Source organism: Aedes albopictus, chromosome 3 (assembly GCF_035046485.1).
Source record: "Aedes albopictus strain Foshan chromosome 3, AalbF5, whole genome shotgun sequence".
NCBI classification, from domain to species: Eukaryota; Metazoa; Arthropoda; class Insecta; order Diptera; family Culicidae; genus Aedes; species Aedes albopictus.
The window spans coordinates 201,436,578-201,453,629 of record NC_085138.1 but is presented as its reverse complement, the minus strand read 5'-3'; the positions used below and the strand labels follow the sequence as shown (position 1 = coordinate 201,453,629).

At 41.1% G+C, this 17,052-nt stretch overlaps 2 protein-coding genes across 3 annotated transcripts; one reads left to right on the top strand and one right to left on the bottom strand.

The window, feature by feature from the left end:
• Nucleotides 1–706: 706 nt before the first annotated feature.
• LOC115261513 (uncharacterized) lies at nucleotides 707–5,241 on the bottom strand. Its single transcript, XM_029863266.2, has 3 exons — nucleotides 2,820–5,241; nucleotides 2,211–2,481; nucleotides 707–1,949 (listed from the first exon to the last, which is right to left on the bottom strand). The coding sequence occupies exons 1-3, from the start codon at nucleotides 3,580–3,582 to the stop codon at nucleotides 716–718; spliced, it is 2,268 nt and encodes a 755-aa protein (XP_029719126.2). The 5' UTR covers nucleotides 3,583–5,241; the 3' UTR covers nucleotides 707–715.
• A 5,656-nt stretch (nucleotides 5,242–10,897) lies between these two features.
• On the top strand, nucleotides 10,898–16,252 carry LOC134291151 (uncharacterized). 2 transcript variants are annotated; one of them, XM_062858521.1, is made up of 4 exons: nucleotides 10,898–10,998; nucleotides 13,424–14,148; nucleotides 14,487–14,757; nucleotides 15,019–16,252. In XM_062858521.1, the coding sequence occupies exons 2-4, from the start codon at nucleotides 13,590–13,592 to the stop codon at nucleotides 16,250–16,252; spliced, it is 2,064 nt and encodes a 687-aa protein (XP_062714505.1). In that variant the 5' UTR covers nucleotides 10,898–10,998; nucleotides 13,424–13,589. The 2 variants fall into 2 exon arrangements, with proteins under 2 accessions (XP_062714505.1, XP_062714504.1); XM_062858520.1 differs by lacking the exon at nucleotides 10,898–10,998 and adding an exon at nucleotides 11,017–11,375 and having other exon boundaries at nucleotides 11,440–14,148.
• Nucleotides 16,253–17,052: the final 800 nt, after the last annotated feature.

The window sequence follows — 17,052 nt, the reverse complement described above, 5'->3', positions numbered from 1 at the left end:
CAGCATGTTCCCAAGCATGACCCAAGTATTGACCACTTTCTTTCTGGCTCTACGATCCCAGTGGAACATGACCATGCCTCTGTATACTCTGTATGCTTGTATCAAAACAAATACGAATAAAATCGATGGATTAATAGCAAGCATGTTATCTTGTTAATTAGCCCCGGCAAACGTCGTAATGTCACTTTGCAATCGTGTTAAATTCCTTCCCCGTACAAGCTGTCCGGTCATCCGTTCGTGAGTTGTATTATTGCCTCAAAGGAAACTGTCCCGGCAAACATCGTACTGCCTGCCTACTATGTTTCTGACATGCAGATCTGGAGAAAAAATTCGCTGACGCGGTGCCAAATCGTGACATGCAAACACCATTCCATTTTTATTTACATAGAGAGTATTTAGACCCGCAATATTGTCAATTTTTTTTATACGAAACGCCGCGCAATCATTGGTGCTGTGATTGACTAATTTCACGTGGCCTTGATGTGTATTAATGACGCGCCGCGCTTGAGGAAACACCGCAATGTTATTCTCCCGTAACAATCAATCCGCGTGATTTTTTGGGCAAATACATACCTCATATGTATAATATAAGAATTCCTGTAATATGTATCAAACGAGTATTTTCAGTTATTAAAATGAATTTCAAAAGCAGCAATACATGATTATTTGATTTATTCATTTTTTTTCGTCTACTTATTATTGCAAAACCAAATTCTTATTTTAGACTTTGTATGTATTCTGCAGTATCGCTCGAGTAATATAAAATCATCGATTCTATTGAAGGTTTCTTCAAATGGGATAAGTAATACTCAATGTCGACTTGCTCCACATTTGAGAGCTCCAACACAATATCATTACCATACTCAACAAGATCAAAAAAATTACCTATGATTCCTATTCCTCTGGGGTTCACTCCAGAAGGGGCTACCAAAGGAACCGTAGTGAGTGAGCAGGACTGATTTTTACCTTTCAGGAATTTGAACCCGTACACTTTGACGACATTGATCTGGCCATTGCTGCGCACCAAGAGGAATTCGCCCAATGACACGTTCTCACAGACTCCGTTGAGCGATCGTGGCTGTCCGGATTTGGAAATAACATCTCCGTCTTTGAATCGATGCACTCGATCAGTGGAACATTTGACTAAATCTGACGTTAGCATCCACAAAAAGGTTCTCTTTTTCACACTTACAATTCTGCCGTTGCGGTTCCTAATTTTGAAAGTGTTTTTGTAGGATACTGCATCCTTCAGATGGAGTTCTCTTCCGACATTTGCAAACACCTCGGACGCTTCAACGACATTGTCCTCGTCATCCTCCGCAATTTCAGGCACATCAACAAATTGAAATGAGGGACATTTGTCGGAATATAGTGATTCTGGATTCTCATGTACGTGCTCGTCTGGAACATCGACATACTGGAATGTTGAGTTTTCACCTGGTAGTTGGCATTTTCGACGAATTGTGTGCTCGAATGATAGATTCGATTCCTCAACTCCCAAACCGATCAGTATTTCTGACGCCGCTCTCATAGCTTCTTCGACGGTGCGTGAAATATCGTCTTCATTAGGTAGAACGGTTGGTGACTCGTCAACTGATTCGCTTTTTGACCGAGGGAAATTCAGTGAGGCCTGCTGTCTAGCCATGATGTCCCTTTTCATTTGAATTCGGTTCAAACGGGATTCAAATCCTTGTATAGTGAAATTTACCACGGTTGATGCGGTCGATGTCAATGATCGTGTATCCCTGAAGGCTGCCTCACACGTTTGACTGTGTAGGTGGTCTACCAGAAACTGGATGTTCTCTCTTCGACAGAGATCTATGTAGCTAATTAATGCGTGAGCATTAATTTCAAGCCCCCAATATGCATTTGTGGTTATGCATTTCTGCAAATTTCCATGTTTGGCATAGCACCAATTTCGCCAGGCGCGAACAATAAGCAGTACTTTCCTGCAACATTATGGCATAAAAAAAGAAAAAAAAACATCAATATGCATACTGTGGACATAATGTCACACAATAAGATTCTTTAGTTTCTCTATGCGCTTTGAATGATGAATATAGATAAAAAAAAAAAGACAATATGAATCAATTGAATCAATATGTACTCTTTACTAGATCTAAAGGCTATATGCAAATGTCTGTGGATCTACACTATGATTTGAGTAAAGTGTATTGATTCAGTTGTATTCATACACCCCATTTGCTTACCAAATATTATATACTCTTTGTAACGGCGCCATATCCGAACTCATGTACGAAGACATTATCTCGGACATCATTGTCAGAAACTGCACGGTTCCGCCAGATAAAGGAACGTGCTGACGCAAGAGTTCAATGACAGAATCCTTCGTAATTTTCTCCACTGGCCGAAATTTCATTTTATCGTTCTCGTTCAAATCGGTTATGGTCAAGCCATGTTGGTCTTTCGAGACACACTGTATCAGTTCCATTAGGTGTTGATTGGAAATTCGCATGGTACCTGTTGAAAAACAAATAAAAAAATACTAGCTGTCTTAGTATTGCATACTGCGTTTTCGGTCTTCCAAGTCCAAGTCCCTCATAAACCTTCCTTGGGTGAAAAGTAACAGAACAAATCAAAGACCACCCAAATCTAACGTCCCATTTGTGAGTTATGCACGATCCCACGTATGCCATACTGCATTTTTACCCTCTATTATAATTTTAAAATAAAATTTCGTCTGTATGAGTGTAAGACTTGTATGGCACGTAGGGGTCATCCACACATTCCGTTACGCTTTCAGGGGGGGTTTGCAGAATTTAACTAATAAATTGGAATAAAATAACTATCATCCTTACCTATTTGTAGCTGCTGGTCCGTTTTCATTAAACGTGTTCGAAATTTATTAACCAGGTGTGTTGTGTCTTGTACACATATTTTACTGTCTTTGACGGTCGCAATGTACCAATCACCATACGCATTATCTGGTCTGCTTTCTGAATCGGTTTCTGGGGGAAGTTTCATTTGCTCCATCATCCCACCAATAAACCGGCTGTCTCCATCTGTGGACTTTGCAACTATTTGTATGCCCTCTTTAGTAAACTCCTGTTCCACAAACTGCCATCGCTTTAATACATCTTGTGTTGTGAACTTGTTATTTGTACAGTAAAAATTCACGCAGAACGGAGAAGCATGCCGGGCCAAAGGTTGGACCATGCATAGCTGCACGTAGCGCGCGATTGGGTACTGTTTCAAATCATTCACGATTTTCAGAGGGGATGAGCAGTTGAACAGATCCATTTTCGGCATTCCATTGTCATCCATCGGTGCAACCAGTCCAGTGAGTTGATCCAGAATAGAGTTGTACTCCACCCCACCACTAATGCGGGTGGCGTCTTCGCTCCAACACACCGCCATTGGATATCCATTTCTTTGAAGGAAGTTTTTCAGCTCCCCCACCAATAGCTGCCCCTCACGAACCAGTTCGGAGTTCTGTTGCAGATACCTTTGAACTGTGCGCGGGTGTGGAGCCGGTGCGTTTGCTCGGTCAAAATCGTACAATTCCTTGCCGCCTTGGATTAGCCTGTTGATGAATGTCATTAAATGATAGATTATTATCATGTTTAAACAATGTCACAATAGGTATATATGCAAATAGTTAATTCAGACATTGCTTTTTAACCTTCTTTTTAAAAGAATGGAACGGGACAAATCGTCGTGGATAAACATTAATGTATAGCGCGAAAAGTTATGATCAAAGCTGAGCGAAATCGTTAAAACGGATGATGAGTCGCTTGACGATAACGAAGGATTTGTAAAGAACGACATAGAGGCCTATGGAGAGTTTGAATCGGGAACTGAAATAGATACATGTCCTACGCTCAGCAATACGTACGTTATCCAGTCAATGAGAAATGCTCCTGATACTTTTGTACTTTTGAATACTCTGATTTTCAACCGATCTATCTCCTATAATTTCTTGCAAAATTGTTCAAGTACACAGTTGAGAAGTATTTCAATTTCACAGACAAATAGATTTTTAATTCTAATTGCTTGCTGGTTTTGAATTTCGATCTGAACGGAGATTATTCCCTTGATTTTGTTGGACTGATAATTGTTATTTAGTTGCCATCTTCTTCATCTGTGTGACTCTACGTTCCCATATCGGGTTGACGATCGAAATCCTTATCCACAACGCTAACGGGACACAACCAGGGTATCGCGCTAATTCCAGACGAACGGAAACTTTTTTTCTCAATGTACGGTCGTTTTAAAATCATAATCAAATTTCAATGGTTCATTCAAAATGATACAGCAAAGCATGGTTCATGGATTGTCGTTTTGGGAGGTATCGAGGAAAAAAGTTGTATATCTCACCGATAGGTGAAAAAGTCTCTCTCCAAGTCCGAATACCGCAATCCGTGTTTGCTTGTTTGCAAGCTGCGATTGTGAACGTTTGTCAGTATTTCCACTGCTCCTGTTTTTGATGTTGTGGCCACTGCTCCACTAGTGCTATGGCTGGCCGAACCGTAGCACCCTAGAAGTTTAACGGATCTTCTTCTGATGGCATCGCCGTGGCTTCATCGTGGGGAACATCCGCTTCAATTTCTGCTTCACCTTCAGCCGAGCCTTCAGCAGCAGGGCTGGTTTCGCTCATCCTAACCATTTCTTCATATTCATCCAGGTACTCCACACTGACGAGACGATGTTGTGAGGTTCTTTCAATTTTCATTTCGTTTTCTCCGGTGTCTGCAGCATTATCCAAACGGATAATTTTGTCAGCCGGCGATAAGTCCTTCTTACCAAGACTAGATCGCTTGCAAGCAGTTGCTGACCCACAAGTCAAAGGCGGAGGGGAGAAGACGATCTTATGGACGTGCGTAATGTGGCTAATGACGTTGCTAATCTTCCAGCGTCCGGAGGACTCCGTGCGACACGTGATGGTCCTACGTGGGTCGCAGAGCGAGCAGCTTATCTTGGCCAAAAGGCCAGCCGAGCCAACACTCACTTCCACAGAGAACGTCTGAATCGAGTCAACAATTCTCCGTTGAGCCACTGAACCGTCAAACCTGAGTGTCGAGTACATTAAAAGTGTAAACGATTGGGTTTAATAATTAAATTATTGATTTTATTTGTAAGACGTACCGCCTTTCGTAGAACTCTATAATCTTTTCTTTAAGCACAGAGTTTTCTCCATCTGCACTGGTATGTTGTGCCGTAGGTATTAAAGATAATGAACCACTAGTGGACCTCGGTTTCTTTAAATACCGTTGGATGCCGTTTTTCTTGATAGTTCGAGCTTGAGTTCCGTCCGCTCGCCGGTCATTAGGCAAAAGTGTTCGGGGCGATACGAAAACCGACGAAAGCACTCATCCAGCTCGGCCGACATTCCTATGCGCATTCGCCGCATATCATGCTCAATCCCATCGCACTCCTGATCTCCCAGTTCCGCCAAGGCACCGTTGATGAAACCGGTATGTTTGAGGATCGTTTTCAAATTGCTCGGAATGATCCCGACGTCTTTCTCCACGGACGACCAAAACGAATCCTCCTGAGTTTTCTGCAGAAAAGTGCATCGTTACTTTATGTCTAAAATTCAAAGTAATTATTGACAATATGCTTACCATATTAATGGATCTGTTGAGCGGATGAGTTAAACAAAAAGCATTAATATTTTGATAAAACACTCGTACACGTAAGTTGTAAATAGATTGCACAACACAGCAGAGAACGAGAAACTACAAAACAAAAAAAAACATTTTTTTTCCTATGCGGCTGTCAAAGGTTTGAAAATTGACAGGACTACAAACAAAATAGAACATATCCGTTTCTAACCTCGTTTCTAACCCTTCTATCCTCAAGGATCTCTTCGCAATCCTTTTCAACCTTTATCTAATACACCGCAAGTAATTATCTCGGAGATATTCACAGGATATCCCGCAAAAAGCTTCGTAAGTTTTTCGGAAATTGGCTAGTAGCATTCCCCTCGATAAATCCAGATAAATCTGGAAGGTTGGCAACGCTGATCGAAACGAGTATTTTGAACGAGTAGGTTGGATTATCGCAGGGCGCATCGCTAGTGCTGAGATTCGGCCGATTCAGTTGAATCGGAATGGCCATGGTGTCCTTCCGGACACGACAATGGCACAGCCGGTAGGTAAGCTCCCATAGGAAGGTTTTGAGGAAGAGCATTTTCTGTGTTGCCGATGTGCAGAAGCAGCTGGAACGAGGAAACCGTAGTCCGGTGCAAGGGGGTTCTTGTTTGGGTTTCGGTTTTCTTTGCTGGAAGAGCACTGACTGAAGACGTGGCCGCTGCGTTGTTGTGTTTTTGGAACGAGGAGCAGCCCAACCCAGGGGCAAGAGTTGGCGTTTGCATAGTTTGGACTTTGGATGAGCAAATGTAGGGGGAAAATGAAAGAGTCGCGTCGTATGTGTTGTGATGTGAGTTGCAGTTGCGTTCATGACTTTCCGCTGGTTGAGAAGATGTGTTTTTGCGGTTTTTTTGTTATTCGCTCTGCTGAAATAAATACAATTTCTGCATCCCACTAGGAAATTTCAACTAGATGTCTAACAAATATCTACTAGGCAAAATAAAATGTCTAGTAGACATTTAAGCAGATGTGTAATACAAGTCACTTAGAAATCTAGAAATATTGACATGACAAAGTAAGCTGAGGCGAATTCCCCCGAGAGGGTAAGCCGAAACAAAAAGCGAATTCCCCCGAGAGGGTAAGCTAGGCAAATTCCCCCGAGAGGGTAAGCCGAAACAAATAGCGAATTCCCCCGAGAGGGTAAGCTAGGCAAATTCCCCCGAGAGGGTAGCCAAAAAAAAAAAGAAAGCGAATTCCCCCGAGAGGGTAAGCTGAGGCAAATTCCCCCGAGAGGGTAAGCCGAAACAAAAAGCGAATTCCCCCGAGAGGGTAAGCTGAGGCGAATTCCCCCGAGAGGGTAAGCCGAAACAAAAAGCGAATTCCCCCGAGAGGGTAAGCTGAGGCAAATTCCCCCGAGAGGGTAAGCCGAAACAAATAGCGAATTCCCCCGAGAGGGTAAGCTAGGCAAATTCCCCCGAGAGGGTAGCCAAAAAAAAAAAAGAAAGCGAATTCCCCCGAGAGGGTAAGCTGAGGCAAATTCCCCCGAGAGGGTAAGCCGAAACAAAAAGCGAATTCCCCCGAGAGGGTAAGCTGAGGCAAATTCCCCCGAGAGGGTAAGCCGAAACAAAAAGCGAATTCCCCCGAGAGGGTAAGCTGAGGCAAATTCCCCCGAGAGGGTAAGCCGAAACAAATAGCGAATTCCCCCGAGAGGGTAAGCTAGGCAAATTCCCCCGAGAGGGTAGCCAAAAAAAAAAAAGAAAGCGAATTCCCCCGAGAGGGTAAGCTGAGGCAAATTCCCCCGAGAGGGTAAGCCGAAACAAAAAGCGAATTCCCCCGAGAGGGTAAGCTGAGGCAAATTCCCCCGAGAGGGTAAGCCGAAACAAAAAGCGAATTCCCCCGAGAGGGTAAGCTGAGGCAAATTCCCCCGAGAGGGTAAGCCGAAACAAATAGCGAATTCCCCCGAGAGGGTAAGCTAGGCAAATTCCCCCGAGAGGGTAGCCAAAAAAAGAAAGCGAATTCCCCCGAGAGGGTAAGCTGAGGCAAATTCCCCCGAGAGGGTAAGCCGAAACAAAAAGCGAATTCCCCCGAGAGGGTAAGCTAGGCAAATTCCCCCGAGAGGGTAGCCATGATGATGATGATGATGATGATGATGATGATGATGATGATGATGATGATGATGATGATGATGATGATGATGATGATGATGATGATGATGATGATGATGATGATGATGATGATGATGATGATGATGATGATGATGATGATGATGATGATGATGATGATGATGATGATGATGATGATGATGATGATGATGATGATGATGATGATGATGATGATGATGATGATGATGATGATGATGATGATGATGATGATGATGATGATGATGATGATGATGATGATGATGATGATGATGATGATGATGATGATGATGATGATGATGATGATGATGATGATGATGATGATGATGATGATGATGATGATGATGATGATGATGATGATGATGATGATGATGATGATGATGATGATGATGATGATGATGATGATGATGATGATGATGATGATGATGATGATGATGATGATGATGATGATGATGATGATGATGATGATGATGATGATGATGATGATGATGATGATGATGATGATGATGATGATGATGATGATGATGATGATGATGATGATGATGATGATGATGATGATGATGATGATGATGATGATGATGATGATGATGATGATGATGATGATGATGATGATGATGATGATGATGATGATGATGATGATGATGATGATGATGATGATGATGATGATGATGATGATGATGATGATGATGATGATGATGATGATGATGATGATGATGATGATGATGATGATGATGATGATGATGATGATGATGATGATGATGATGATGATGATGATGATGATGATGATGATGATGATGATGATGATGATGATGATGATGATGATGATGATGATGATGATGATGATGATGATGATGATGATGATGATGATGATGATGATGATGATGATGATGATGATGATGATGATGATGATGATGATGATGATGATGATGATGATGATGATGATGATGATGATGATGATGATGATGATGATGATGATGATGATGATGATGATGATGATGATGATGATGATGATGATGATGATGATGATGATGATGATGATGATGATGATGATGATGATGATGATGATGATGATGATGATGATGATGATGATGATGATGATGATGATGATGATGATGATGATGATGATGATGATGATGATGATGATGATGATGATGATGATGATGATGATGATGATGATGATGATGATGATGATGATGATGATGATGATGATGATGATGATGATGATGATGATGATGATGATGATGATGATGATGATGATGATGATGATGATGATGATGATGATGATGATGATGATGATGATGATGATGATGATGATGATGATGATGATGATGATGATGATGATGATGATGATGATGATGATGATGATGATGATGATGATGATGATGATGATGATGATGATGATGATGATGATGATGATGATGATGATGATGATGATGATGATGATGATGATGATGATGATGATGATGATGATGATGATGATGATGATGATGATGATGATGATGATGATGATGATGATGATGATGATGATGATGATGATGATGATGATGATGATGATGATGATGATGATGATGATGATGATGATGATGATGATGATGATGATGATGATGATGATGATGATGATGATGATGATGATGATGATGATGATGATGATGATGATGATGATGATGATGATGATGATGATGATGATGATGATGATGATGATGATGATGATGATGATGATGATGATGATGATGATGATGATGATGATGATGATGATGATGATGATGATGATGATGATGATGATGATGATGATGATGATGATGATGATGATGATGATGATGATGATGATGATGATGATGATGATGATGATGATGATGATGATGATGATGATGATGATGATGATGATGATGATGATGATGATGATGATGATGATGATGATGATGATGATGATGATGATGATGATGATGATGATGATGATGATGATGATGATGATGATGATGATGATGATGATGATGATGATGATGATGATGATGATGATGATGATGATGATGATGATGATGATGATGATGATGATGATGATGATGATGATGATGATGATGATGATGATGATGATGATGATGATGATGATGATGATGATGATGATGATGATGATGATGATGATGATGATGATGATGATGATGATGATGATGATGATGATGATGATGATGATGATGATGATGATGATGATGATGATGATGATGATGATGATGATGATGATGATGATGATGATGATGATGATGATGATGATGATGATGATGATGATGATGATGATGATGATGATGATGATGATGATGATGATGATGATGATGATGATGATGATGATGATGATGATGATGATGATGATGATGATGATGATGATGATGATGATGATGATGATGATGATGATGATGATGATGATGATGATGATGATGATGATGATGATGATGATGATGATGATGATGATGATGATGATGATGATGATGATGATGATGATGATGATGATGATGATGATGATGATGATGATGATGATGATGATGATGATGATGATGATGATGATGATGATGATGATGATGATGATGATGATGATGATGATGATGATGATGATGATGATGATGATGATGATGATGATGATGATTAAAAATTAACTTTTAAAACAACGAGAGTAGGAAAGGGGGAGAATGTAGGGGTTGAGAGGCATACTGATAAAGTAAGCAACAGGGCATATAGTAGTAGTAGCGGTGATGCGCCGCCGGATAAACAAAGCAAACGGAATAAACGATCAACATGAATCGAAACGGCAGTCTTGTAAAGTATTTTGAACGAGTAGGTTGGATTATCGCAGGGCGCATCGCTAGTGCTGAGATTCGGCCGATTCAGTTGAATCGGAATGGCCATGGTGTCCTTCCGGACACGACAGGTGAGTGCGAAACGGTGATATAATTGTGGAAATACCGAGGGGAATGGCAGATCCGGATTTTTTGTGAATCTCGCTATGTTTCCTCTAAAACCCGCACATGATAGGCTCGTAAGAAATTATTTTGTTCATATCCTTCCTAAACTCCAATCTATCCGTCGCTATCCGTGACTAACCGTGTCCAACCCTCCAACGATTTGAAAGCGCTCACGGTAGTTTCATCATGAACGCACTCCAATAAGGATGTTTTTACAAAGAGAATGTCAAAACGAATTATAAACTCAAAACATATAAATCAAAACAAGTCGAATTGGCTCCAAAAACTCGCTGATCTCTACCCGGAATCTACCCATGGAATAGCCGGAATCATCGCAAGGACTTAACGCTAAGATCAAAAGTAAGTGTTTTTCGAGGGGAATGCTACTAGCCAATTTCCGAAAAACTTACGAAGCTTTTTGCGGGATATCCTGTGAATATCTCCGAGATAATTACTTGCGGTGTATTAGATAAAGGTTGAAAAGGATTGCGAAGAGATCCTTGAGGATAGAAGGGTTAGAAACGAGGTTAGAAACGGATATGTTCTATTTTGTTTGTAGTCCTGTCAATTTTCAAACCTTTGACAGCCGCATAGGAAAAAAAATGTTTTTTTTTGTTTTGTAGTTTCTCGTTCTCTGCTGTGTTGTGCAATCTATTTACAACTTACGTGTACGAGTGTTTTATCAAAATATTAATGCTTTTTGTTTAACTCATCCGCTCAACAGATCCATTAATATGGTAAGCATATTGTCAATAATTACTTTGAATTTTAGACATAAAGTAACGATGCACTTTTCTGCAGAAAACTCAGGAGGATTCGTTTTGGTCGTCCGTGGAGAAAGACGTCGGGATCATTCCGAGCAATTTGAAAACGATCCTCAAACATACCGGTTTCATCAACGGTGCCTTGGCGGAACTGGGAGATCAGGAGTGCGATGGGATTGAGCATGATATGCGGCGAATGCGCATAGGAATGTCGGCCGAGCTGGATGAGTGCTTTCGTCGGTTTTCGTATCGCCCCGAACACTTTTGCCTAATGACCGGCGAGCGGACGGAACTCAAGCTCATCGCTCGAACTATCAAGAAAAACGGCATCCAACGGTATTTAAAGAAACCGAGGTCCACTAGTGGTTCATTATCTTTAATACCTACGGCACAACATACCAGTGCAGATGGAGAAAACTCTGTGCTTAAAGAAAAGATTATAGAGTTCTACGAAAGGCGGTACGTCTTACAAATAAAATCAATAATTTAATTATTAAACCCAATCGTTTACACTTTTAATGTACTCGACACTCAGGTTTGACGGTTCAGTGGCTCAACGGAGAATTGTTGACTCGATTCAGACGTTCTCTGTGGAAGTGAGTGTTGGCTCGGCTGGCCTTTTGGCCAAGATAAGCTGCTCGCTCTGCGACCCACGTAGGACCATCACGTGTCGCACGGAGTCCTCCGGACGCTGGAAGATTAGCAACGTCATTAGCCACATTACGCACGTCCATAAGATCGTCTTCTCCCCTCCGCCTTTGACTTGTGGGTCAGCAACTGCTTGCAAGCGATCTAGTCTTGGTAAGAAGGACTTATCGCCGGCTGACAAAATTATCCGTTTGGATAATGCTGCAGACACCGGAGAAAACGAAATGAAAATTGAAAGAACCTCACAACATCGTCTCGTCAGTGTGGAGTACCTGGATGAATATGAAGAAATGGTTAGGATGAGCGAAACCAGCCCTGCTGCTGAAGGCTCGGCTGAAGGTGAAGCAGAAATTGAAGCGGATGTTCCCCACGATGAAGCCACGGCGATGCCATCAGAAGAAGATCCGTTAAACTTCTAGGGTGCTACGGTTCGGCCAGCCATAGCACTAGTGGAGCAGTGGCCACAACATCAAAAACAGGAGCAGTGGAAATACTGACAAACGTTCACAATCGCAGCTTGCAAACAAGCAAACACGGATTGCGGTATTCGGACTTGGAGAGAGACTTTTTCACCTATCGGTGAGATATACAACTTTTTTCCTCGATACCTCCCAAAACGACAATCCATGAACCATGCTTTGCTGTATCATTTTGAATGAACCATTGAAATTTGATTATGATTTTAAAACGACCGTACATTGAGAAAAAAAGTTTCCGTTCGTCTGGAATTAGCGCGATACCCTGGTTGTGTCCCGTTAGCGTTGTGGATAAGGATTTCGATCGTCAACCCGATATGGGAACGTAGAGTCACACAGATGAAGAAGATGGCAACTAAATAACAATTATCAGTCCAACAAAATCAAGGGAATAATCTCCGTTCAGATCGAAATTCAAAACCAGCAAGCAATTAGAATTAAAAATCTATTTGTCTGTGAAATTGAAATACTTCTCAACTGTGTACTTGAACAATTTTGCAAGAAATTATAGGAGATAGATCGGTTGAAAATCAGAGTATTCAAAAGTACAAAAGTATCAGGAGCATTTCTCATTGACTGGATAACGTACGTATTGCTGAGCGTAGGACATGTATCTATTTCAGTTCCCGATTCAAACTCTCCATAGGCCTCTATGTCGTTCTTTACAAATCCTTCGTTATCGTCAAGCGACTCATCATCCGTTTTAACGATTTCGCTCAGCTTTGATCATAACTTTTCGCGCTATACATTAATGTTTATCCACGACGATTTGTCCCGTTCCATTCTTTTAAAAAGAAGGTTAAAAAGCAATGTCTGAATTAACTATTTGCATATATACCTATTGTGACATTGTTTAAACATGATAATAATCTATCATTTAATGACATTCATCAACAGGCTAATCCAAGGCGGCAAGGAATTGTACGATTTTGACCGAGCAAACGCACCGGCTCCACACCCGCGCACAGTTCAAAGGTATCTGCAACAGAACTCCGAACTGGTTCGTGAGGGGCAGCTATTGGTGGGGGAGCTGAAAAACTTCCTTCAAAGAAATGGATATCCAATGGCGGTGTGTTGGAGCGAAGACGCCACCCGCATTAGTGGTGGGGTGGAGTACAACTCTATTCTGGATCAACTCACTGGACTGGTTGCACCGATGGATGACAATGGAATGCCGAAAATGGATCTGTTCAACTGCTCATCCCCTCTGAAAATCGTGAATGATTTGAAACAGTACCCAATCGCGCGCTACGTGCAGCTATGCATGGTCCAACCTTTGGCCCGGCATGCTTCTCCGTTCTGCGTGAATTTTTACTGTACAAATAACAAGTTCACAACACAAGATGTATTAAAGCGATGGCAGTTTGTGGAACAGGAGTTTACTAAAGAGGGCATACAAATAGTTGCAAAGTCCACAGATGGAGACAGCCGGTTTATTGGTGGGATGATGGAGCAAATGAAACTTCCCCCAGAAACCGATTCAGAAAGCAGACCAGATAATGCGTATGGTGATTGGTACATTGCGACCGTCAAAGACAGTAAAATATGTGTACAAGACACAACACACCTGGTTAATAAATTTCGAACACGTTTAATGAAAACGGACCAGCAGCTACAAATAGGTAAGGATGATAGTTATTTTATTCCAATTTATTAGTTAAATTCTGCAAACCCCCCCTGAAAGCGTAACGGAATGTGTGGATGACCCCTACGTGCCATACAAGTCTTACACTCATACAGACGAAATTTTATTTTAAAATTATAATAGAGGGTAAAAATGCAGTATGGCATACGTGGGATCGTGCATAACTCACAAATGGGACGTTAGATTTGGGTGGTCTTTGATTTGTTCTGTTACTTTTCACCCAAGGAAGGTTTATGAGGGACTTGGACTTGGAAGACCGAAAACGCAGTATGCAATACTAAGACAGCTAGTATTTTTTTATTTGTTTTTCAACAGGTACCATGCGAATTTCCAATCAACACCTAATGGAACTGATACAGTGTGTCTCGAAAGACCAACATGGCTTGACCATAACCGATTTGAACGAGAACGATAAAATGAAATTTCGGCCAGTGGAGAAAATTACGAAGGATTCTGTCATTGAACTCTTGCGTCAGCACGTTCCTTTATCTGGCGGAACCGTGCAGTTTCTGACAATGATGTCCGAGATAATGTCTTCGTACATGAGTTCGGATATGGCGCCGTTACAAAGAGTATATAATATTTGGTAAGCAAATGGGGTGTATGAATACAACTGAATCAATACACTTTACTCAAATCATAGTGTAGATCCACAGACATTTGCATATAGCCTTTAGATCTAGTAAAGAGTACATATTGATTCAATTGATTCATATTGTCTTTTTTTTTTTATCTATATTCATCATTCAAAGCGCATAGAGAAACTAAAGAATCTTATTGTGTGACATTATGTCCACAGTATGCATATTGATGTTTTTTTTTCTTTTTTTATGCCATAATGTTGCAGGAAAGTACTGCTTATTGTTCGCGCCTGGCGAAATTGGTGCTATGCCAAACATGGAAATTTGCAGAAATGCATAACCACAAATGCATATTGGGGGCTTGAAATTAATGCTCACGCATTAATTAGCTACATAGATCTCTGTCGAAGAGAGAACATCCAGTTTCTGGTAGACCACCTACACAGTCAAACGTGTGAGGCAGCCTTCAGGGATACACGATCATTGACATCGACCGCATCAACCGTGGTAAATTTCACTATACAAGGATTTGAATCCCGTTTGAACCGAATTCAAATGAAAAGGGACATCATGGCTAGACAGCAGGCCTCACTGAATTTCCCTCGGTCAAAAAGCGAATCAGTTGACGAGTCACCAACCGTTCTACCTAATGAAGACGATATTTCACGCACCGTCGAAGAAGCTATGAGAGCGGCGTCAGAAATACTGATCGGTTTGGGAGTTGAGGAATCGAATCTATCATTCGAGCACACAATTCGTCGAAAATGCCAACTACCAGGTGAAAACTCAACATTCCAGTATGTCGATGTTCCAGACGAGCACGTACATGAGAATCCAGAATCACTATATTCCGACAAATGTCCCTCATTTCAATTTGTTGATGTGCCTGAAATTGCGGAGGATGACGAGGACAATGTCGTTGAAGCGTCCGAGGTGTTTGCAAATGTCGGAAGAGAACTCCATCTGAAGGATGCAGTATCCTACAAAAACACTTTCAAAATTAGGAACCGCAACGGCAGAATTGTAAGTGTGAAAAAGAGAACCTTTTTGTGGATGCTAACGTCAGATTTAGTCAAATGTTCCACTGATCGAGTGCATCGATTCAAAGACGGAGATGTTATTTCCAAATCCGGACAGCCACGATCGCTCAACGGAGTCTGTGAGAACGTGTCATTGGGCGAATTCCTCTTGGTGCGCAGCAATGGCCAGATCAATGTCGTCAAAGTGTACGGGTTCAAATTCCTGAAAGGTAAAAATCAGTCCTGCTCACTCACTACGGTTCCTTTGGTAGCCCCTTCTGGAGTGAACCCCAGAGGAATAGGAATCATAGGTAATTTTTTTGATCTTGTTGAGTATGGTAATGATATTGTGTTGGAGCTCTCAAATGTGGAGCAAGTCGACATTGAGTATTACTTATCCCATTTGAAGAAACCTTCAATAGAATCGATGATTTTATATTACTCGAGCGATACTGCAGAATACATACAAAGTCTAAAATAAGAATTTGGTTTTGCAATAATAAGTAGACGAAAAAAAATGAATAAATCAAATAATCATGTATTGCTGCTTTTGAAATTCATTTTAATAACTGAAAATACTCGTTTGATACATATTACAGGAATTCTTATATTATACATATGAGGTATGTATTTGCCCAAAAAATCACGCGGATTGATTGTTACGGGAGAATAACATTGCGGTGTTTCCTCAAGCGCGGCGCGTCATTAATACACATCAAGGCCACGTGAAATTAGTCAATCACAGCACCAATGATTGCGCGGCGTTTCGTATAAAAAAAATTGACAATATTGCGGGTCTAAATACTCTCTATGTAAATAAAAATGGAATGGTGTTTGCATGTCACGATTTGGCACCGCGTCAGCGAATTTTTTCTCCAGATCTGCATGTCAGAAACATAGTAGGCAGGCAGTACGATGTTTGCCGGGACAGTTTCCTTTGAGGCAATAATACAACTCACGAACGGATGACCGGACAGCTTGTACGGGGAAGGAATTTAACACGATTGCAAAGTGACATTACGACGTTTGCCGGGGCTAATTAACAAGATAACATGCTTGCTATTAATCCATCGATTTTATTCGTATTTGTTTTGATACAAGCATACAGAGTATACAGAGGCATGGTCATGTTCCACTGGGATCGTAGAGCCAGAAAGAAAGTGGTCAATACTTGGGTCATGCTTGGGAACATGCTGTTGGGCCAGTAAAACCGAATGGTCACCCGAATGGATGAATTAAAATCTTCTGATTCAGCTTGTGCGACTATCTTTTACCAAAGTA

Excerpts from the sequence above, each read along its gene's own strand:
- LOC115261513 (XM_029863266.2), bottom strand. The coding sequence starts at position 3,582 with ATGATAATAATCTATCATTTAATGACATTCATCAACAGGCTAATCCAA. Across the intron at positions 2,482-2,819 it reads GGACCAGCAGCTACAAATAG|GTACCATGCGAATTTCCAAT; the intron begins GTAAGGATGATA and ends GTTTTTCAACAG. Across the intron at positions 1,950-2,210 it reads CAAAGAGTATATAATATTTG|GAAAGTACTGCTTATTGTTC; the intron begins GTAAGCAAATGG and ends ATAATGTTGCAG.
- LOC134291151 (XM_062858520.1), top strand. The coding sequence starts at position 13,386 with ATGATAATAATCTATCATTTAATGACATTCATCAACAGGCTAATCCAA. Across the intron at positions 14,149-14,486 it reads GGACCAGCAGCTACAAATAG|GTACCATGCGAATTTCCAAT; the intron begins GTAAGGATGATA and ends GTTTTTCAACAG. Across the intron at positions 14,758-15,018 it reads CAAAGAGTATATAATATTTG|GAAAGTACTGCTTATTGTTC; the intron begins GTAAGCAAATGG and ends ATAATGTTGCAG.